Source organism: Cupressus sempervirens, chromosome 3, assembly GCF_028749045.1.
Source record: "Cupressus sempervirens isolate cs-2001-9-10 chromosome 3, ASM2874904v1, whole genome shotgun sequence".
NCBI classification, from domain to species: Eukaryota; Viridiplantae; Streptophyta; class Pinopsida; order Cupressales; family Cupressaceae; genus Cupressus; species Cupressus sempervirens.
Genome location: NC_143120.1, coordinates 1,003,969,789 through 1,003,992,895, shown reverse-complemented (window position 1 = coordinate 1,003,992,895; position 23,107 = coordinate 1,003,969,789). Strand labels below are relative to the sequence as shown.

Genomic DNA, 23,107 nt, shown 5'->3' with positions numbered 1-23,107 from the left:
TGTCTTCAGGGATTCGAGATTGGTGAACATAATCTTGTTCAATTTCATGACCTTGCAAAGGTTGCCCAACTTCTCAATTAAGGGTAGGCCCATGGTCTTCATGTCTTCAACCCATAGACACCCAATTTGGCCAAAGTGCCTCTCCTCTTGTAGTCAGACAATCAAAGCTTTTTTCTCCTCTGTTGATGGACCAAAAGGCCTGGAGGTAGAGGATTCTCTTGGGGGAATTGCAAGTGGAGTGAGCAACCCCTTGATATACTCTGAGAGCTCTTTGTTGTAGGCCTTCAAGCGAGCTTTGGATATCTTTAACTCTTCCAACTCTTCTTTCACCTATTGATTGGTAAACTTCCACATCCTCACTATTGTATTAAGATGTGGAGGGCCCATATCATGTGTCTGGACATTGAAATCTATAGGCGAGAGGGGTGCTAGGTCCCCTTCTCCTTGAGCCTAAGCTATCCCCATGACATCATGGCCAAAAGTGGGATCCTTTCCTAGGGTGGCCAATGTGCGAGGCTTCTTGGTTTTTGGACAAAAGGAGGTGGATTAGTTGCTTGAGTAACCAGGTCCTTTGAGGGACCACTCTCTTTTGCTCTTTCTTTTCTGCTTTAGTGGACGATTGCATATGTTTCGTGTCGTCCTCAATCCCTTCTACATCAATTTTCATACCATACAGCCTTATCTGTTGAACAGTCAGCCTCGAGTAGAATCTCTCCCTGCTCTTCAAATCAATGACACAATTAGCCCAATAATCTTCGAGCTTAGGGATGTGCCTAAAACTTGAGCCCAATTGTAGGTTGTCTTTGATGTAGTTACAAGGTCGAACTTGAGCCTCCACACCTCATAGGACTCCATCTTCTATTTCGTTACAAACGCCTTCAACATGTTCTTGGTGTTTGATCATGATGCACATGAGTAAGCCCCAATAGTAATGAGAAAAGTGATGCCCACCTTTCGTGCATCCGCACGCAGAGTATATACCTCTAGGATTTTCTTATAGAGCTGCACCAGAAAAAAAAAAACCTGTCATCTACGTATCTTGGTAGTTTCCATGGGAATTCATCAAACCCAACTATCGTGATGTAAGAAAGTGAGGGAAACTTGATGAAATAGCTACCAAATTGATTGACAGTGGATATAGCTTCAGAAGACAATCTCCTTTCCGGCCAGCCTTGTAATTCTCGATACAATCTCATGGTGAAGGCATCGTTCACCATAGCAAATTCAGCATAACTTCTATGTAGCTTAAGGCCAGGGAAGAAATCATACACTTGAATGTCATCATCGAATTCTTCTACATGGAGGAGCCTAGGCCCCAACAGAATGGTAGCCAACACATAGATTAAACATGTTGACATGAAAAACTGCATCTCAACTTTAGCAGTCTACAACCACGAGGCCAATTGATTGCTCATAATTTGAGCCCAGTCTACATACTCATTCTCTGTGTACACCACTTGCATAAGAGTAGAAATGTTAACAAAATTTAAGGCATCCTCATTGCCCTTCAACCAATGTAGCAACACCAGGATGTCTACAATCTCCCTCTTTAAATTGGTGCAGGATGGATTCATTGACAACTTGCTTTTGCTTCTCTTGGGTCTCTGTAACCATGTTGCTAATAGGTCCTCCTTCTTGACAAACTTCTTTTTATTGTAATTTATCATTCTAGAAATCCATTTCGTTAAACACTTCGTGAGTAGATAGCCAGAAGCAATTCTCCATAGTGTTTATGCTATTGTGAGCAATACTTAGTCGTTGGGCATTTTGATCTGATGTGTGGATGGATCATTTCGAGTGATGCACTCGAATATCAACTCCACAGCTTGGACTACGACTAGGAACCTTGTGGATTCCATGAAACCACTTTCTTTTAACTTTTGCACAATTGGGTGTAGAGGCTCAAAGTTCAACCTCCTATGCAAGTCTCCCAGATCATAGAACCTCAATTGGGTGTCGCTTAAGCTCTTTAGTTTGCAATCAATCCCATTCAAACTATCATAGCTTACAAACTTGGCTGCCATGGCTAAGAATTTATAAATAGTTGTAATGGCTTTACTCTTTTGTGAAAATCGAAATGCTTGTTTGAAGAATGATGATGGCGAGATATCTCCAAATCCATTTTATAAACTTTCTTAATGAGATCTTTCACTTAAATTTCCCGTGCCGCACTGGTGAAAGGTGTTTGCATAAAATTGGAAATGACTCTTTTGTTTAACAATCAAATTTGAGTTCAAGTCTCCCAGATCATAGAACCTCAGTTGGGTGTCACTTAAGCTCTTTAGTTTGCAATCAATCTTGTTCAAACTATCATACCTTACAAACTTGGCTGCCATGGCTAAGAAGTTATAAATAGCTGTAATGGCTTTACTCTTCCGTGAAAAAATCGAAATGCCTGTTTGAAGAATGATGATGGCGAGATATCCCCAAATCCATTTTATGAACTTTCTTAATGAGATCTTTGGCTTGAATTTCTCACGCCGCACAAGTCAAAGGTGTTTGCATAAAATTGGAAGTGACTCTTTTGTTTAACAATCAAATTTGAGTTTAATACCTAGTGGTTAACGACTGGAAAGTGATGTTAGCACATCACAACACTTGCACTCCATATCTTGGGAAATTAGATTTCCTCTTCACTTTCCTTCTTCAATGCGGGAGTAGTGGCTTTTCCACTTTTTTGAACCTTATTTTTAACCTTTAAGTTAGTGGTTTCCCTTAGTCATGTAGAACTTCAAACTTGCCTTTAATTCTCCTTTAATGAAGTGCTAACCCTGGGGAAGTAGTTTATTAATTTTCCCGCAAGCCTTGGCTTTGAGCACTTTCAACTTCCTCACAATGTCATATGAGGAGAAGCAATTTTCTGGGAATTTGCCTTAAAGCACCTTTGAGGTATATTTGCCCTTTTTGCTTTAACTTCCTGTGACATCCACTTTATCTCTTACCCGCGGGGTTGCACCTCTTTCACCATTTTCTCGAACTGCGGGGTGCACCAAGGGAATCTCCGCACGATATTCCTGTGCCTCAATTTGATTTTCCACAATGAATGCAAGTGTTCTCACCCACGGGAGCAACGTTGTTTCACCACTTTCTTGATCAATGTAGAAGCTTGGAGTAGGAAAGTCCGAGATCCCAAACTTGCAATGACAATATGCTTTGGCTTGACTTTACTTCTCATCAGGATGACCCTAAAAAACTTATCCTGCCCACCTAGACCTATGAACTACCCTGGGGACTTGTGCATGCTGATATTTAACTAGACCATCATGTCATGGCTAGAAATGCAGGGAGAATGGAAAACCTGAAATCCTGATGAGAAGCGACTTGACCCATCTTCCGAACTAGACTTAGACTTTACATTCCGTGACTTGAACTTAGGCATTTTGCTCTCGGATGAAACATGCTATTGTATGCAAGATAACAGAGGACAAAAATGGGGGCAATAGGCACCCTATACATAACATACCTGTTACTTAATTTTAACTCATGCTAAAATTTAGTTCTGAAAGATCAAATTCATATTCAAAGTTGCAGAAAAAAACTTTTCATTTGTATTAAAAGAATAAGAAATGTCCTTGTATTATTCATTTTTGAATAGACAACTGATATTTATAAAAGAGTGCTGAAAAATAAAATTCTCTCATGCAAAGTGACCGGGAGAGTAGTCTCCTACTCGCTGATATATATTCTACTCTACAAAAATAAAAGACAAAAAAGAAAGCGCTAGAGTAGAAGTCATGGGCACCAATAATTGCTTGTAATGACTGGTCGTTTTTCGTCCATCTGCTTCCATCCATCCGCTTCTTCGAGCCGTGCTCCATCCACGCATCCAAGTCCTGCATTCATAATGCAATTTGTTAGATCCAATGGATCTAAGCAATGCAAGCATCTCATTCAGTTTCCCAAGTGCCATTCATTTTCAAAAAATAAGACATATATCAGCAAGGAAAGAAACTTATCGAACTGAATGCTTTAATATTAACATGTTTGTTTCTTGTGCAACGTTCTGTTTCTAATGGGTATGTGGATGTAACAGCAGGCTCCCACAAGGGTTATTGAGCCCGGCGTGCCCACTAGAAACAGAACCTATGAAGCTGATCTAGAGCATAATAACACCAGTATTAAAGGGTTGTATTAAGTTATTAACATATGAAACCTTTTACTTCTGTTAATAAGTTTGTTTCAGCAAGTACAGTATCAACTGAGGTAGCAAATGAGCAGATATAAATAGAAAGCTACTGGAAGCTCCAGTCAGAGATTGCATTAAAAGTTATGAATTTTCTAGTTTTTTCAACGGAATAACAACATAAACCAAATGATAAGCTATGTGTTTTTAGAATTGCAATTCTGTTTAGAAAATAATCTACAAAAGACTAGTAGAGTTACTATCTATAGTAGCTGTAGTTTTTATCAGAATGAAAACAAGAGATAAAATGTATCACAACTTCCAGAATACAATCAGAAAAGTCAAGTTGTGATGTGAACGAGATCATAGGATAAAGTATATCAGTCATTATGCTCAAGTACAAAGGATTTTAACAGAGCTTCAAGTTTATGAATGCATGTTGATTGACAACAGGAATATGTTCATGCTGAAATATAAAGACAGTGAACTATTGTTGTTTAAATAGCATGATCACACTATCAACAAAAGAGAAATCATACGGCTGAAAGCTAGGTTTTAAGAAGAAGTGAAAAATATGCAAGGAAAGATGTTTAAAATGCAAATAAGAGGATTCAGAATGAGAACAACAGCAGCAGATTCTGGAGCAAAGACTAATAATCTAATTCATGTATTTTCATGCCTCAGGCCTCAAATGATAGCAATATATAAAGACAAGGGAACAACAGGAAGCTATAAATTCCCTCCAAAAAAGGTAGAAAAAGGAGGAGATGTCCCAGCTGCAAATAAAATTCCAGCAGCCTCCAAATGAAGAATACTATGTGATGTCCAGTAGCCACAATGCCAACAGAAAATGAAGGGGATGGAATCTTAGTATTCCAGTCATGACGGCAAGAGTAATTTGTAGCAGGCAAGCAAATGCAAACCCCATAGTTCCAAATGACAGGGTAAGAATACAAGTTTGATATTGTAATATCCCCGATTTAGTAGGTTCCTAGATTTTTGATTTGTCAGCTCATCAACGCGATCCCTGTGAGTTGACGTTCGGTTTTGGGGGTCTTTGATATGGATATATTATTTTTAGACTTACTATTTTTAGTAAGTCACTTTTGGCCAATTCCTATTTTGGTCTAGGCAGTTCTGACATTGTTGGTTGCTTATCATTTTGCTTTGGCCTCTGGGTGCATTGATCTAGTGAAGTCATATTTATTGCGATTATATTGAGACTTAATGTTTATTTAATGCTTTGGTGATTAATTATGGTGCTTATATTATAAAGTAATTGAACATTATATTATAAAGGGATGTTTAAGTGAGAAGCGTCAAGGTGAAGACAGGTTGCAAAAAGACTTATAAATATGACTCCATTGAAGGAAAAAGCATCTTGATTAATATTTTTTCTCATTTGATTATCTGGCTAAGGGTTTTTTGAGAATTCCTAAGAATTGTTCTGTGAAGTTGCTGCAAATCGTTGCTGAGATATAATGATCTGCAATTCTGCTACTGTTCATACTATGTCTTCGAGATTGTCTTGGAATCATTGTTCGAATTCTGAAGAGGGATGAATTACTCAGTCATACTAGTGATTTCAAATTGAAAAATCTGAATTGTGGCTTTGAAAGACTGTAGATTTGAGTCTGGAGATAGCGTTTCATCTAGGAATTATTTCTGGGAGAGTTTTGAGGCAAGATTATATTCTGGAGGGTTGTGCGGCATTCATCAGCGGACCTGCGATATACTATCAGCTACGTGAACAAATCAAAGGCCTGCGATCAGTTTAAATGAATTTCTTGATGCCATCAGCCTCACAAAAGCTCTAGTCGTAGAACGGTAGCATAAAAATGAATCAAACAGAGTCATGGCGACTTCAAATGGAGTTGAAACCCTACATTTTTCTCCATGTCTTCTCTCTAGAATGCTCATGCAAAATAACAAAATGAAATAAGTTTAGGGTTATGAAAAGTAGATAGGTTTATCGTTTTCTCTTTTCCATAAATTTTGAAGTCCGATGACTTCAGATATTTTTGCAAGCCGATGACTATTACTTGGTGTTTTATTTGCCTAAATTCATATTGGTTTAAGTGTTATGTCTATGGATAGGCTTATGTAAATAAGTTATTGAATCTTTCTTATTTTATAAGTCATATTTTTTAATGAAAATATTAATGATATCATTATAAATCATTAGTATTTTCTATTCTTTATGCAAAAATGAAGGATTGTGGACTTATTCATATGCCATAGACATGTGTCTAAAAGTGAGGATTAAAGTCATTATGTTTTGACTGAACACTTGAATTGGTTGGGATTGTGAGGAGTTTTTCTAGGGTTCAGTTTGGGTCGGATTTGGTTTTGACTAGGTTTTTTTGGGGGTTTTTATGATTAGTTGGAGAACTTTGAGGGTGGTTATGAGTGGGTCATGGGTGCTATTATGACTAAGTGGGGTTATAGGGCAGTGAGTAATCATTTTTGATGAGGATTGACTCCTTTTTTGGAGCCTTTTTCTATGATTTCAACCTAGGGTGGTTCCTCATTTTGAGGGTCATTTATTGGCTGTTGAAAGAGTTTTTTGATATATTCTATCACTTGTATTAAAAGGCATTAAGTATTGAGCAGAGACCTTTGGTTACTTTTCACCGTGTCTTCAGTATTGTCTCATATTGAAAATGTATTTTTCAGAACCTTGAAGGAATATATTGAGCGTTGGAGATCTATTTTTGGTGTCATTTCTTGTATGCAGATTAATGGTTGATATTTCTTATAAGTGTTATCCTGAAACCTTTAAGATTTTTCCCGTTAGGCATCTTTAGGTGACTGTTATTGTTCTATGTAGGTCAAAAATCATACTAGTTATTGTAGGTGTTGAATGTGATTAATTTCCTTTTAATACTTTCAAGTATTTGGTCTTCTTTTGAAATACTTATGTGCAGATCAATGTGTCCAAAATTGTATCTGTATATCCATTGCTAAAAGTTTTCATCTTGTGTTTCAAGAAAATGCAGTTTTGATCATAATCTTTTGGTGTATGGCCATTTTACCTAGGAATTTGTTTTAAATCAGTCTCTTCACATCCCTTTTCCTCACAAGTTTCTTTTCTAGTTATCTGTTCACAAGTGATATACCATTGAAATTTTTTGATAGGAACCGGCCTAGAATCTAGAAGTTTAGTCCTGTTTTAGGTCACCCACACCTTCAAACTGATCCAATGTTCTCCAGAAATCTCTAGTATTTTGATGTAGAGATAGGGTGCAATTTCTGGAGTTAACAATACCAAAGTAAGATGTATTGTGGACCTCTAGACTGAATTCACATCTTGCTTTTGATACTCCCTTCCATATTGCACAAGATCTTCAAATAAAAGCACACAATGATTGAGGAGAAACTTAGACTACCTGACTTGATCGCACATCAATCGTATGTTATAATACGCACTCTCAGATATAGTTTTTCAACCAACCAGGACAGATCCTAGATCTACTATATATATGCATTACATAGCTTATTACATTCACATGTTGGCCTAATATAATTTTTTTCATGTGCAAGTAGGCCACAAATATAATTCTTAACCAAATGCGTGATGGACCAAATCCAATAGCCTGCTGGTGACTCCAAAAGAAGTGAAACACTATGTGTCACCCAATGTAACTTATTTGGTCTCAACGATCTTTCACCCACTATGTCAGATGAGCAAATGTTACATTCCTCTGGTGCACCAAACTAGAACCACCTAGTCAACTAATTTATGTAATGAACATTTTGTCACTTCCAACTTTCTATTTGTAACATACCAATTTTGCCAAAGTTAAAAATAGATGATTTTTCCCTAGGGTTAGGTCTCAAAGTATTTACCCTATACTATATATAGAAAGTTTGTGTCCTAGAATTTATAACCATTAAATGATCACATAGAGGAAATGAGCATATATCTGCATCAAGAAAATATTATCATGACAAGGCTACAACTAAAGATAATGTATTCCAACCCATCCATGTATAATCATTTGTAAAGAATCGACAATCATATTCTCAATTATTTATAATCATTTGAAAGAAACTGACAAATTGTAATCTAAGGCATTTATATTTATTTGAAAAGAAACTAGAAATGAAATCTATGTTGATAAATTAACAAGGAGATAGATAATAATTCAGATTTTATACATGTAACTGAAATAACTGGCGTTGTGTTGATCAAGCCTTGGCATTCAGAGAAGAGGAGAAGCATTGACTTAAGCTTAACCTCCCAACCTTGGACCTTATAAATCCCCATACAATCTTTTAACAAGAAAGGCCCTCCCTACCCCGGGTTAGACTTGGGGCACTATAATCCATCCATTTGAGCATACCGGTGTTTAAAATGTCCACTTAGTAATAGGTGGGCATGCCTAATTAGCTGGCACCACTAGTATCTTGTGATCAAAACAGGCAAGCATGCCTTTAATCAACCTTGGCCAAGGATTTAGATGGGTTTCTAATACCTAATCACCATTGCTCGACTTGACAATAGAGTACTAATTGAACAATCATGAGCTGACTTGGATCTCTTTTAATAACTAATTATAGAAAGTTAAATGTTCATACATGGCAGTTCTGATCTTGTTGTTACTTTTCCCTTGCAGGAATCCTCTCCTCCTACACCCTTTTTCATTGGCTTCACTAGCCCAGGATGAGTCCTTGGAGACTATTACTCCATACTGAGATTTTATCACATGGTGATCTTGGAATGATTTCCAACAATTGATATACAATGAGTACTAACATGTACAATCACATATTTTGTTTGATAATCAAACTTTTGTTACAGAACTCTCTTAATGAGATAAAGAAAAAGAAAACAAGATAATGTAAGAGGTCTCTGCATATCGAGCCTCAGAGATGGACGACTCTAAAGATTTACAGAGATGTTTTCATTTCAGCCTCAACAAAATTTCATAGTACAATCATGGCAAAAGAGGCTTGGAGTTGTGAAAGAAACATAACCTGATCGAGAAGAGAATGCCAAAGAGAAAGTTGGTTGTGTCTATGCCGTGTGGCTCTGAATGGCCTGATCTTTGGTATTGCTATGACAGGAAGAATGTAACAAGGTAGAACTGTGAGGAAGAAAAAAAAAGATAAATCATTGGTTGGTATATTGTCTTGGTCCGTTGCAAGATGCACAATATAATATCACCTTCGGCATTGCAACCTGTGGGCCTTAAGCTCTCCGCTCGGTTCAAGATGACAGTTTTCATAAAGATCCATGGTTTCATAAGGGTCTCCAAATTTGGAAGGAGGGTGCCAAGTGGAGATGGCCGCCTCTTATTAAAAGAATTTATATGTTTTAAATTTATCATAAGTTCCTTCTCTTAAGATATTATATATGTGCATATATATATAATTTTAATTTTTAAATATATGATTTCATCATGCTATTTGTTATATCTAAAATTGAACTTATAGATATACGTACATCTATATACATGTGTAGCTTAGAGAAATATGGTTTATTTCTAACATCATATATATATATATATATATATACACACACACATATATTGTTTACCGCATAAATTAATTAATGAAATGCACACAGATAATGGACACAAATAGTAGAACTCCTCAGATTATTCGCATATGCCAGAACATTACATTATGCTTCATAAGATGAATGATTAATGATGGATTACAATGATCCCAGACGAGATATAAATACTATCCGCCGAACCTTCCCGAAGGAGTCCGTCGGCCACAAATATTATGTCCGCTACAAACTATTTACCCTTCGGCTATAGAAACACCGACAACAATCACTCTGTCGGCTACAGAACCACCGACGACAATCCGTCGGCTGACACCATCCCCCCAAAAAAAAAGTTGTCTCCTGACGACTAACAAAATTAGGAGACAACTTATAGACAACAAAAGAAATACTAGAGAGAAGGAGGAGGTGTCCCAGAAGAGTAAGAGTGCTGCTGGTGACGCAACTCATAGACCTTCTTTGTCCTGATGCGCAGATCTGTTTGAATCTGTGAATTAACCTCTACGGCCTCCTTCAGTAGAAGCGCAGCATCTATAGTCTGCCTCCTAGCTAACTGCATCTCGTGCTCAGCCGCATCCTTATCTCGGACAACCGCTTCCATACCTTGCCTAGCCACGTCACTCTCTTGCACCACTGCTGCCATATTTGCCAATAGTGCCGCCCGCTCTGCTGCCCATGCTGCCTGCTGGTCGGCCAAGTTGGCGGCTAGCTTCTCTCTAGCCTCTCTCTCAGTTGCCAACGATCTCTCTGCTGCAACCCTGTCCGCCTCTGCGCACCGAGCATAGTAAACATCCTTGTACAATCCTACAATCTCATGTGCCAGCTTCATCAGAGGGGTGTCACTAGGTCCCAACTCCAGCTCAGTAGCCCAATCTGCCAACATCTGAGGCATCTCAACTGCCGGCCAACCTCTATCCACAAAACAAGTCTAAAATCGTTGAGGACAAACCCCACGCATATACGCTCGGATCAAATGCCCCTCCCTCCGCCGAGTCAAAGCTTGAATTGCCACATCGTGTCCCTTCTTCAACACAGACTTCATAGTCCTGAGGTAGTCCCTGCACCTATCCTCATTTGACCCATAATCCTCCTTGGCGAAGTCCTCCAATGACCATTCCGCATCACTATTCTCCTCCTCATCAGTGGGAGCCATGCCCACATTCGATGCTGCCTCCTGTACTATTGGCGTAACCACGGCTTGTGGCATTCCCTCCTAAGGTTGAGGCTCTGGTACTACCGGTGATGCTCCTGACCACTTGGGGGACTGAATGGACAGACCCCGCTTGGCAGGAGTGAGTCGGAACTGCTGCCTCAAAAACACACTAGTTCTATCCATCACCTCCGGTCGCTCTGACTGCACGGACTCCATGCTCTCCTGTTGTATTGGCTGGGCTGACTCGGCTGGCTCGGCCGCTGCTAATAAGGATGACGAAACAGTGACAACTGCATCGCAATCAATCACATCCAAACGAACCTGAGGGTCAAGCTCCGGCGCTAGCAACTGTGCTCTCTATGAGACTGCAACTGTAACGACATCTACTTGTGAAATTGGCTCCGTTGGTACAACTGGAATCACCTCCGCTACAGCCATCGACAATATATCAGTGACTGTCTTCGGGACATTTGTCATTGTCTGTGGGAGAACCTCTGTCGTTGTCCATGGGGCCATCTCCATCATTGCCCGTGGGACAACCTCTTCCACCCTTGGAGGGGTCATCACGACTGGGGCATGGCACTGGCCAAACGGGGGAATGACTGTCATGCAGTTAGTCAAGTGTGCCGAAGTTGACAGCTGAGGAGGGGTAAAGAATGCTGCCTCACCGCCAACTTCCACCGAAGTGCTCTTCTCCTCTTCCACAAACTCAACCTCGTCATTCTCCGAAGTGTCCTCCCATCAGCTGTCTGTATCTCCAGAAGTGTCTAGTCCTCAAAGTACTTTCTTCTGGCCCACTGCTGTTCCACCTGTATCCAAATGGCACCAATAGAATATGGAAGGCTCCTCGTCTGCCAACTTGCCCCTCGGAGGAGCCTCAAAATCATCCAGTGGTATCTGGCTAGCTACAGCTTCCAGGAACAGCCCAATGGCATGGTGTGGCATAAAAAATGTTCGGTGCTGAAGCGTCATGAATTCCTCCATCCTGTCGGCAAGTACTGAGGCCCAATCATATACCATAACCTGCATGATGCCATTCATGAATACCACCTGCGGCAACGCTATATCTGAAGCCCGAGTGGCACCTGTCAACCTGCTCTTGATGACGTCCATGATGCACTGCTAGTGACCTTCTCGAATAAGGTCCTTGCGAAGCCCTCTGCACTTTGACCCCTGAACCGCTACATCCCTCTCCATGGGTGTAAGATCCCGACATACTAGATCTATCCAATGCTCCTTCTGTTCCCGTGAGACTTTGTGGTTCTTGATCTCTACTTTCTTACCATCGGGGCCAGGGATGTCGAAAACCCTAGTGAAATCCCTAGGTTTAAAAGACACCGTCATCTGCTGCTTCTTGTACATGAATGTACTTGTTCTGCTCCGCAGGCTATATGTCTTTATTATGGTGCACAATACTGATTCGAACAACCGGATGGAGAAGATGGGAAGCTGGATGGCCCAATGTACCTGTGCTCGGATCAGAATCTGCTTAATCTGGTCTGCCTCCGGAGTCTCTTGCCACCACCTCCGACATTCGCTCCCATTAAGACCCTCGAACTGGACGGTGAGATAAGTGAGTTCCTCCCTGACCTTCTGCTTCTTGCTACTGGAACCCGAGGGGCCTGCAACCCGAATCCCCGATGCCAAAACCCTTGAATGCTTTTGCATATCTACTGCCAATTGATTCTTCCACTGCTTCCGTTTCCCTGCTGATTCCATGCAAAAACGACTTCTTTTTTTCTTATATAAGTTTCCTCCACTCGTTACCCCGTGGAAGAGGCCAACAAAATTATGCCGTAACCAAGCACACCTTTCCCATGGAGGTGTAAGGCAACAGATAACAGCGGAAGAACTCTTCAATCCCAACGCCACAATTGAGAAAATCAATCTTTTGTCGAATTTCCTTCTGTTGCCAATGTGATACTTGGAATATCCATAGGTTGCTGGGATAATTTACTATTTCTCAACTCAACCCGCACAAATGATGACACCAATTTGTAGCACAAATGACCACAAATGACCACACTGTACTCAACCACCAATGATATTGTGTTCCACGACACTGAATCTTCAGCTAACACACGCACTCGCATTTTCCCATAACCAGTGTACGCCAGTCTACCACACTCACATCGCTGACTATCTCCAATTTACTGTTGGAAAGCCGTGCTAAAGCCGGGCACAATCAAATCCGCATACACACTGCAATAACTTCGACACAAACTCAAACCCAATGGCACTAACAGAAACTGTCCGTGGCCAAGCTATTTTCATGGTTTGAAGTTGAGAGTCTCCTATGTTGGTAAATATTTACTCACACAGAAAGCACTTCCTTGATTCGTGTTCCAAGGTGCATGTCAGCTCGAGACGTTCAAATTCCTGGAGCAATTGCTGAAGATTCAGGTTGAACGCGGAACAGAAGATTACTTCCCTCAAACTTCAAGCAGCGCTCATTGCTCCTTTCCAGTCGCCATTTAGAAGCGCTTGAGTTTCCTTCTTTTAATCTCAGCACAGAAGAATGAAAATTTTGCCCACGGGAGGTTAAAACGTGGCGGTAGCAGTCTGCGGGAGGTAAAAATTTCCATGGAAGACTGTTTTATGCACGGTACAAATGCGAAAAAGATCTTCTGCGAGCACAATTTTCATTTTCTTTCGCAGGTTAGGGCGTAGGCCTTCCACGAACCACCTTTTCTGAAGTTCGTCCGCCGGCTTATTTTCCATTTTGTTTATCAAATCTTTCAATTTCCTGGCATAAATACGAACAGTTTTGTTCTTTCCTTGCTAGGTATTAAAGATCTTTGCTACAATTTCATTATCGTCTCGCAACAATTGAAATTCGGCCAAAAACTCCTTTTTAATGTTATTCCAACTGTCTAGCTTCTGTGGATCTGTACTAGTAAACCAGTCAATTGCCACACCTCGTAGGGTTGCCAGAAATTGTCTCATCTAGTCATCTTCATCAGTTATGCCATTTGCCCTCCAGATCATTTCACATGTCTTGCAGTGTCGAATGGGATCGACCGTACCATCGCCATCGAACTTCGGTAGTTTTTCTTTTGGTCCCGCCATCACAATTGGTTTCTGTAAACAGGTGTTGCTTGGTCCTACAATATTGGCACTGTTCACCCCCACACCGATGGTCTGCACTCCCACACCGGCGGACTGGTCTCCTGCACCAGTAGATTGTTCTCCCACACCAGTGGACTGCACTCCCACACCGGCAATCTACTCCCACATCAGTGGACTGCTCACCGGCGGACTACACTCCAACACCGGCGGTCTGTACTTCAACACCGGCGATCTGCTCTTTCACACCGGCAGTCTACACTCCAACATCGGCGGTCTCAACAGCTGCGAACCTTGGTGAAGAAAAAGGATCTTCTGAAGTTGTCTCCCGCGGAAGTGTATTCGGGACAAAGAGGTCACTCCACTCTTGTGCTCCCTCAACACTCCGAGCCGTGCGAGTCGATGCTCTTCCGTCTAAATTCTCTTCCCTCGACGAACACAAATTCAAGAACTCCTCCCGTGCTTCTTCCACCAACTCCACCCACTGTCGAGTCTCCTCCAACAATTCCTCCGCGCTCCTGTTTTTGTCGGCAATTTTCTGGAATCTCCTTCGGCGCTTTGCTTGTTGTGCCAGAATTAAATGTTCTTGTACAGTATGGATTCCATCTTTTCCCTTGGCCTTATTTCGATCCTTGTTAAGCTGATTTGGCATTAATCTTCATTCCTCCCACCTTCCAGATTCATAAGGCAACGATGCCAAATGTTTACCACATAAATTAATTAATGAAATGCACACAGATAATGGACACAAACAGTAGAACTCCTCGGATTATTCGCATATGCCAGAACACTACATTATGCTTCACAAGATGAATGATTAATGATGAATTACAATGATCCCAGATGGGATATAAATACTATCCACCGAACCTTCCTGAAGGAGTCCGTCGACCACAATTATTATGTCCGCTACAAACTATTTACCCGTTGGCTACAAAAACATTGACAACAATCACTCCGTCGGCTACAAAACCATCGACGACAATCCGTCAGCTAACATATATTAATAAGTACGATTTATAGATATCATCCTAGTATCATGGTGGCATCATTTATATATATATATATATATATATTCTTGTGATAAGATTGCCGGTGTCTCAAAACAATAGAGAGAATAATACTGAATAAGAATTTTAGATATTTACTATTTTTATATGTTTGACCAAGTAACTCATGATTGTTCAACGGTGTACTCTATTGTGAGCTCGCTAAATCCTTATCAAGGTAGTTAGAGGTCATACCTGGTGATCGAACAATGAACTAGGATAGTGCCTCATTCCTTGAATCCCATTTAGCAATGCTTTCTCCCCCTCGTCTGCTCCTGCAAACACTAGAGCAACATTTCCACAATAATAAGAAGTTCCTCAATTTAAATCAAATATTAGAATATATTACTAATAAATGTAACAATGACTAACTACCATTATAAATAAACAAGTAAACATGGTAATAGTTAACCGATTCTAATATTATAACAAGCCATTTTCACATGAAGTAAACGGTTAACTATAATTTCCCTTTTCACATGATCATGACAATGATAGTTTTAACTAATCATCTCAACAGTTATAAACTTATTTTAATTAGGTCAAAATTTTGGGATGTAACACTGTTTGCTGATGATCAACTCCGAAAACTCTGGAATTCGACGTGTGTAGACATTTACCTTCCAAATCACTGATCACAATTGTAATTTGTGGCGGAATACGGAACCCAACAAATTGCCAGAGCAAGCTCACTGTCTGAGTAACTTAACTACACTTCAAGATGAGCTCCACCAACAAGAATGGATGCAAGATAATATCCAAACATATTTAAACTGATATAACTTGCTAGTGTACTTCTAGAACTCAACTGTTTAGATATCAGTATGATAGTAATTGAACTTCTTCTGGATGCCTTGATATCGATGATAACCTTTATCCAACAACATGCTGGAACACAATCAAAAAAGCATTTACATTTGAACTAGTCTTGAGCCATGGCTTTGATGTCATGATGGCATTGGACTTGATGTTTGGTAATAACACGCTTTCAACAATATTATTCGAATTTTGTATTCTATTGCACCATTATTGTAGTGCTTAAAATGGCATGCCAGACAAAAGTTAATGCAAAATAGGATTAGATTTTCATGTAGATATAACACCTTTCTAGTCAATCATGAAATATATTAGAATCACAACATTGGGAGTGCAAATATCCATTTTCACACACATTTAGTGTCACATGCACAAAACGAAAAATGTCTTTTCGTGTTACCACACTAGTCTAAATTATGGCAAGGCTCTAAGTGGTAAAGAAAAGACATGACAAAAAAAGAAATGACGTGTTGTGGTTTTTGTGTTGTTCACAGTTGACTTAGCATTAAAAGTCTTAAGATCATTAAATGTAAGTGTTTATGATAAATGTTCCTTTTTATGGCGTCATTGGCTTCTAGATTAGACATCCTATGTACAAGGAATGAAAAAGAAATCTTTGTTTGTGCAGGAAAATCTTGTAGCATTCATTATGGCAGTGGTTCAATTTCTGGTTTCTTGAGCGAGGACTCTGTCTCTGTTGGTGAACTTATTGTAAAAGATCAGGTCTCTAAGTGTTGTATTTGAAGGTTTTTCAATTGCAGTTACGACTTTTATGGTCAGAATGATTCAAGATTCATGTGAAATAAATTTCATCATGGCACAGATTTTTACAGAAGCAACACGTGAACCAGGGCTAGCATTTGTTACTGCCAAGTTTGATGGCATTCTAGGACTTGGATTCAAGGAATCTGCTATCAACAACATTGTTCCAGTCTGGTGAGTGTTGTTTTTCTATGTTCTACAATATGAAATATTTGATTGTGCATACCTGTTGAGATTCTTCTTTAACGAAGTATGCACAAGATTTTTTTAAATAGTGTCTTCAGCATTAAGGCTATAATGGTGTCCAATGTTTTTTTTCAACAAAATTGGTGATTTTCTCATGGAATTTCCATTAATGCAATAATTTAATCTAGGTCATGCTTTGGAATTCCTTGAACTTTTTCTCCTTCTAGAGTTAATACTATGTGAATCTGTTTAGTTCTTGTCTATGTTCCCAGCTTTGGTATGGTGTGTGTGTATGTGTATATATAGTTTGCAAACTCTTTGAGTATTTCTCAGTTGCCGGATACTCTCTTTTCTGCTGAGCGAGTTTTCACAAGTTTAATTCTCGTGTTTTCATAGACGCAAAAAAACATTTAAAAATTTCAACACACATAAAATGCTTATTAGAATGTAGCTTTCACATCTTTTTGCTATAAAACCTTGCATTTTCTCTTTTGAGATGTCAATTTTTATTTTGACACAAATTGTATATGAATTTACAAAAAAGAATATGCTTCTTTAAGAGATCTTAATTTTTAGCACTTCCTAAGTTGCCAAGGTTTTGTCGAGTATTTGCCAAGTTGAAAAGTATGCTCTTGTCAAGTACTCTTCCAGTCTGAGTCTGCAAACTATATAGATATATATTAGAAACAATTATACTCATTGCTGATAAAAAATAAATAAATATTTAATGACCTCATTATTTGCAAAAATGGGAATTGCTTGTAAACTTGGAGTTCAGTGATTTGTCAAATGTCAATACATAATGAGATTACAATCTAATATCTATTATTCAATAATTTTTATAGTTGTCTCTATTAGGAGCATCAAAGTTAGTATTTGGTTCAATTTCATTTTAAACTTCCGCTAGCCATGTCATAATAAAGAATCACCTCATGTAAAGAGATTCTGGCAAGTTATGCAACAATTATGTCTAAGTCAACACATTCAAGATTTAGATCCCAATTCCTTGGCCACCCCTCTTTGTAATCAGGTTTCTTAAGTGGTGAGATGCAAGCTGTCACAAAGACCAAATCCTCAACTTCTTTTACACCAAATTCGTTGCACACTCAGGAACCAAGGGCTTAAATTTGTTGATGACAACCAGTGGAGATTTGGGAATGGAGACCTGAATGTAAACGAGTGGCAGCATCCTTCATGGGGATGTTGGGGCAGCTGATAACCATTCCTTTGCTTTGAGGTTTGAGAAAGCTTTAAGTTTTGCAGCAGGTTTACCACAAGATAATAGAGAAGTTTTGACTCTTATAGGTATTCCCTCTATGCTACCTCTTTCCATCCCTAGTCAAGGTCAACAAGGTGGTTTGCAAGTAACACTTCCATCTATTAGGAGTTAGGACATACTCGTATCATAAGTTACATTTGAAGTGACCACTTACAATAGGCATTCTCGTTGTAGGACTCTCAAGTTCAAATTATTTAGAATATTCTTCAAGTGATATGTCAAATCCAGCGTTGGCAAGCTTAATGACATACAAACAAGAAGTTCGAGGGGTTTTGTGATCAAAATAAATTTGAACACCATCCTCATTTGATTTCACTTTTTTTATTCACAAGTAATTGTCCAATTCAGTTTGAAAATATCAATTGAAAATGAAAATTGGACACAAGCCATGGATGGAAAGATTAATACTGTAGAAAAGAATTACACAATGGATTTAGTGGATCTTCCAGAAGGAACAAATGTCACAGGAGTAAAGTGGATCAACAATACCAAGTTTAATATAGAATGAAAAAATGTAATGCCCCACTTGAAGTTTTAGTATCATGTAGGGAATAATTTGTAATATCCAATTAAGTCTAATTTTAATTTCTATACAGTAATATTACACTGAAACTATACATTTTTGTATTGGAAAATCTAGTAATTTATTGAATTATGCATGCTTAGATCTTTTTTAAAAGGAGTCATAAGATTGTAATCAGATTTTCTGATAAAGAACAAATGTTATAAACTTGAAATTTTATTGATGTCGACTACAAGGTTAGTCACTTGAGTACACTAGTGATTTCTGTATGAAACCACTCTGGAGAAATTGTGGGTTTTCATCCTTCTATACTTGCAATGAGGTTACAGTTGTAGGTTAAAATAAATTGCAACTCCATAATCTGAAGGAGTAATAATCATATAATAATAGATATATTCTTTGTATGATGATTAACAGTAATGACCCTTTTTTAGATTAAGATATAGTACTAAATGATAAAATAAATCACTGAACAAATAAATAATAACAAATCTTTATATATTTTAATATTTATTATTGAATCAACCATATTGTTAATATATTAATGAAAGATATATATTAATTATTGAGTATAGTAGCATTATAATATCAAAAAATCTATTATTAAATATAATAAATATAATAAATGTAATAATAAAAAAATAAATATAAATTTATAATATAATCTAATTGCAATGTAATTAAAAAACGATTATTTATTTATAATATACTATTAATTAGATGAGAAGAACCTTACTTGAACACATTGACTATATGACATGGCTCAAGAGGTGCTTTGGCATCCAAGATACTGCGACTTTAATATCATTGAGAGGCTGCAACAACATCACTGAGAGGCTCTGATGAATCACTGTGATACTGATGAGGCAATATACATGACTCATCTCAGGCAACGAGCTGTCATTTCATTTCAATACATATAGCTGGTTGTGCAGAAAGCGTTCACTGTTGCAGATTGATAATGATTCCAGATTTCCACTCAATTTCAAATCACCTTTTATTATGTGCTGAAGTTCAAGTGAAATATTGAAAGGACTTGAGGATGTTTCACTTTTTCTATTGGATGCCTTAATTGGGTGCCATTCAAGTTATTGCATGTCTGAGTCCAAGGATGGATTCACTCACTGCACAAAAAATGTACTTTCAGTGATATGTGCATGAATCGGCCCGCTGTGTAGAAAGCGCTTCTGTAACCACAATTATGTGCAATTTTCACTAAGACATGAAATTTCAACAGCTGTATCAGGGATTTAACTTAGAGCTTAATGCACATCTCTACTTGGCAGTAGAAGAGTTACAGCATACTGTTTTTCTTCAGGAAAATCAGGTTTCCAGTATGTATTTAATTATTGAAGTTACTATCCCCTTTCAAATTTGTGCATGATACATAATAAATATTTCTGCTGCAAAGTACAGAAATACAATTTCAACCATATGTTCAGTTTGTTTTGTTTTGAAGACCATTGTGTAATGAATTGGTTTGACAAAATGTATGAATAGAAAATCATTGAGAAATAAAGGGAAAATTCATGAATTGTGGAACATAGCAGACAGGGACATTACAATGGTATCAGAGCATGATCTTGGCATCCTGCAAGGTAAAAGATTAAACACAAAATCATTTTAGTCAAGAGTGGATAAGGAATGATGGACAGCAAGAAGTAAGACGATCTGCCATTCAACAAAAAATGGAGTAAATTCAGCTGCAATTGAAGTAGCAGAAATTCCGAGTTTCTCCATGTCAATACCATTATGCACACCCCCATTCAAGATATAATAACCGATAAGTCTCTCAGTGGATAAATACTACTAGAAATCCATTCATGCCAACTATTGAAACCCATGAAAGATTCAAGAAAGTGAATTAATATTTACAAAAATGTGGAAATTAGAAACAAAAGTTTCCTTTGAAATTACATCTCTCTTGAGGGCTCAATTATTCAAGTTGTGTGTTGAAGGTGAGAGCCATTAACGCGTAGAATATGATTTTCAGCACATTGTTTTCCCAGCATATGGAAGGCCTGTATCCTGAATCTTGGGAGTAACAATTCAAGTAGGGATAAAAGTGGCATGAGATGCAGCAATTAGTAGAGAAAACTAATCATTATTATGAAATCAAATTAAATGCAATGACTAAGAATCATTAAAATAATGGAGGGGGAAGGGATGTGATTAATGACAACTACTTGTCAAACTTAATGTAAGTTCTTAATCATATGAAGACAATTAATAATGCACTTGTTTGAGGGTTTGATTGTTTCAGATGGACTCATAAGTGCCAAGAAGTATATTTAGCACTAAGAAGAGGCAATCAAAAGGTGTACCTTTTGATAAGTTGCTTTTCAGTTTCATTAAGGTATAAAGGCATCCACAATTGAGACGGAAAAGGGCAGGACTGTAATAAGCTCACCTGGTTATAACTTAAACCACTTCCAATTCCTTAGTTACACATGTTCGACATTTTGTTAAACATTTGGCAAACAACCTCTAAGATCACTGAGATGATAACATTCCTTGTATTTTGAGTTTATTGCTTTTGCATATATGTCAAATTTTTCCAATAGTGAAATCATTAGAGGAATAGTAGCAATTCAAGCAACCAAATTCTCAATAAATCTGAACGTTGAAACTTAACTTATTTGTCACTATCACCCATACAAATTTCAATCTCTATTATAATACATCCTCTGAATATTCTAATTTATTTTAATAAGCACAACTAAATACAAGAACCTGTAGCAGCTGTATTGGCTCACGCCAAATTGCAAACGCAGCCCACAAACTCAATCACCAACCTGAATGCAAACACAAGTCCCCAAAATGAGCCACAGGTCTTTAAAGACAAATCGCAGGCCTGTTAATTAAATGCAGATTCAATTTGCTGCAATGCTGGAACCCCAAATCCTGATCGCAAGCTCATAAATTCTGATTGCAGGCTTGCTACACTTGATCGTAGGCTAAAGGTAATGGGTGTAGACCCACAGATGGTGATCGGAGGTGCAATTATAGGCACAAAATACAGCCACTAGTGATCCCACAGTCCTCCCAAATGCACAATTACCTCTCAGCTCAAATCGCAGGTGTCAATTGATCAGAGTAGCAGCAATTTCCTCTCAATGCAATTGTTTTTTCTTTTACCAATAATCACTTCCCAAGTACAGTGTAGAATAGTAGAGAAGTGGTGAGCAAATCAATATGCTTCAGCACTAATTTGCAGATCAATGTTCCAAGTAATTTTCAGACTTCAACTCTCAGCCAAATTTGAAATAATAAAAAATAAATAGAGCCTTCCAACAACTGTAAGAACAGTAGGAAGACAAAGCAAATTCTCAGAAATCCACAATACCTCAGCTGTGGAAGAACAATCAACTTCAAACCCTTTTACCTTAGCAGGGCACAAGAACAACCTCAGGAAAAGCCACAAAAGAAACAAAAGCAAATAAATATTCAAGTGTGCTTTTCTCAACAAATGGGCTTGTATTTCTAACCTCCAGATGCCCTTTTTGTTGCCAAAATGTAACTTCACTCAAAAAGCTTCACCACACAACATTAATTAGAAGCTTCCATTAGATTGTTTCGCTTGATTTGGCTGAACTAATTAATAAATGGCTCCCTCCAATGATAACTCAGCTCTCAACTTAAGTGAAATTATAACTTTCTAATAAGCCATTTAATAAACTAATAATAATTTGGCTACTAACAATATAATAACTCCCAAAATACTCGTCATTTAAATATGCCGTTTGAAATAGTAGCTATACCTATTATTTCTCCATGTGACCAAATGCATTTTCCAAAAATAGAAAGGGTCCATCTCAATCAACACCCAACTTACCACAAATAGTAAGTACACAAAACTAAGCCCAAACAAAGTCCAATCTGAGCCAAACAAAGACCAACCTGTAGCTTACTGAATTGTGGAGGAGAGAAGACCCTCGCATCTCAAGCCACTGCCTTAGAAGACCCTCTATCCACAATAATTAGCTTGCGAGGATCACAATAATAGGCTAATCCCTGAAGCTCTGATGATGGCAAAAATGGGGATATTACAATCCTCCCTCTTTGAGATTGTTTGTGCTCAAGCAATCCAGTAACACAATGAACTCCGAGCTCCACTTGGATCCCAAATGAAGAAGTGCATGGCATCCCTATCAACATTGAACCAATAGCTTGCCAATATCATCAGGACCATCAACATTGCCTGCAATGTAGCACCCAGTATTTGTGCTAATAATGTAAAAGCTAGGGCATCACCAAAAGACAACTCCACAAGAAATATTAGCATACTTTCCTTCTCGGCCACCACCCACATAATATATACTGGAGTGGAATCCTGATCATCTCTAACAATCTTAGGAAAGGACGTAGCTACAGTAGATCCATATGCACTCATGCCAACTGTATCAACAATAGGTGTAGCCATGTCAAAATTTGTGGACGTAGGAACATCACCAACTACTGCAACAGAAAACTGAACCGAATTTGTAGATGGTGAAAACTGAGTCCAACTTCACTCAAGTGAGTGATCAACATCAACCTCAAACAATGGATTGTCATAAGACAATGATACATCCATGTCAAACATAGGATTGTCCACGAAGTGAACCTCGCCACCGTGCTAATCTGAACTAT

General features: G+C 38.3%; 1 protein-coding gene across 1 annotated transcript in view; it reads left to right on the top strand.

Annotated features, from left to right (window-relative positions):
• LOC149570133 (cyprosin-like) overlaps positions 1-23,107 on the top strand; it is a 128,651-nt gene that overhangs the window by 54,984 nt on the left and 50,560 nt on the right. Inside the window, exons 3-4 of the mRNA XM_089822799.1 lie at positions 16,354-16,448; positions 16,549-16,661. Coding sequence (XP_089678925.1) covers positions 16,354-16,448; positions 16,549-16,661 — 208 coding nt within the window. The remainder of the gene's footprint in view (positions 1-16,353; positions 16,449-16,548; positions 16,662-23,107) is intronic.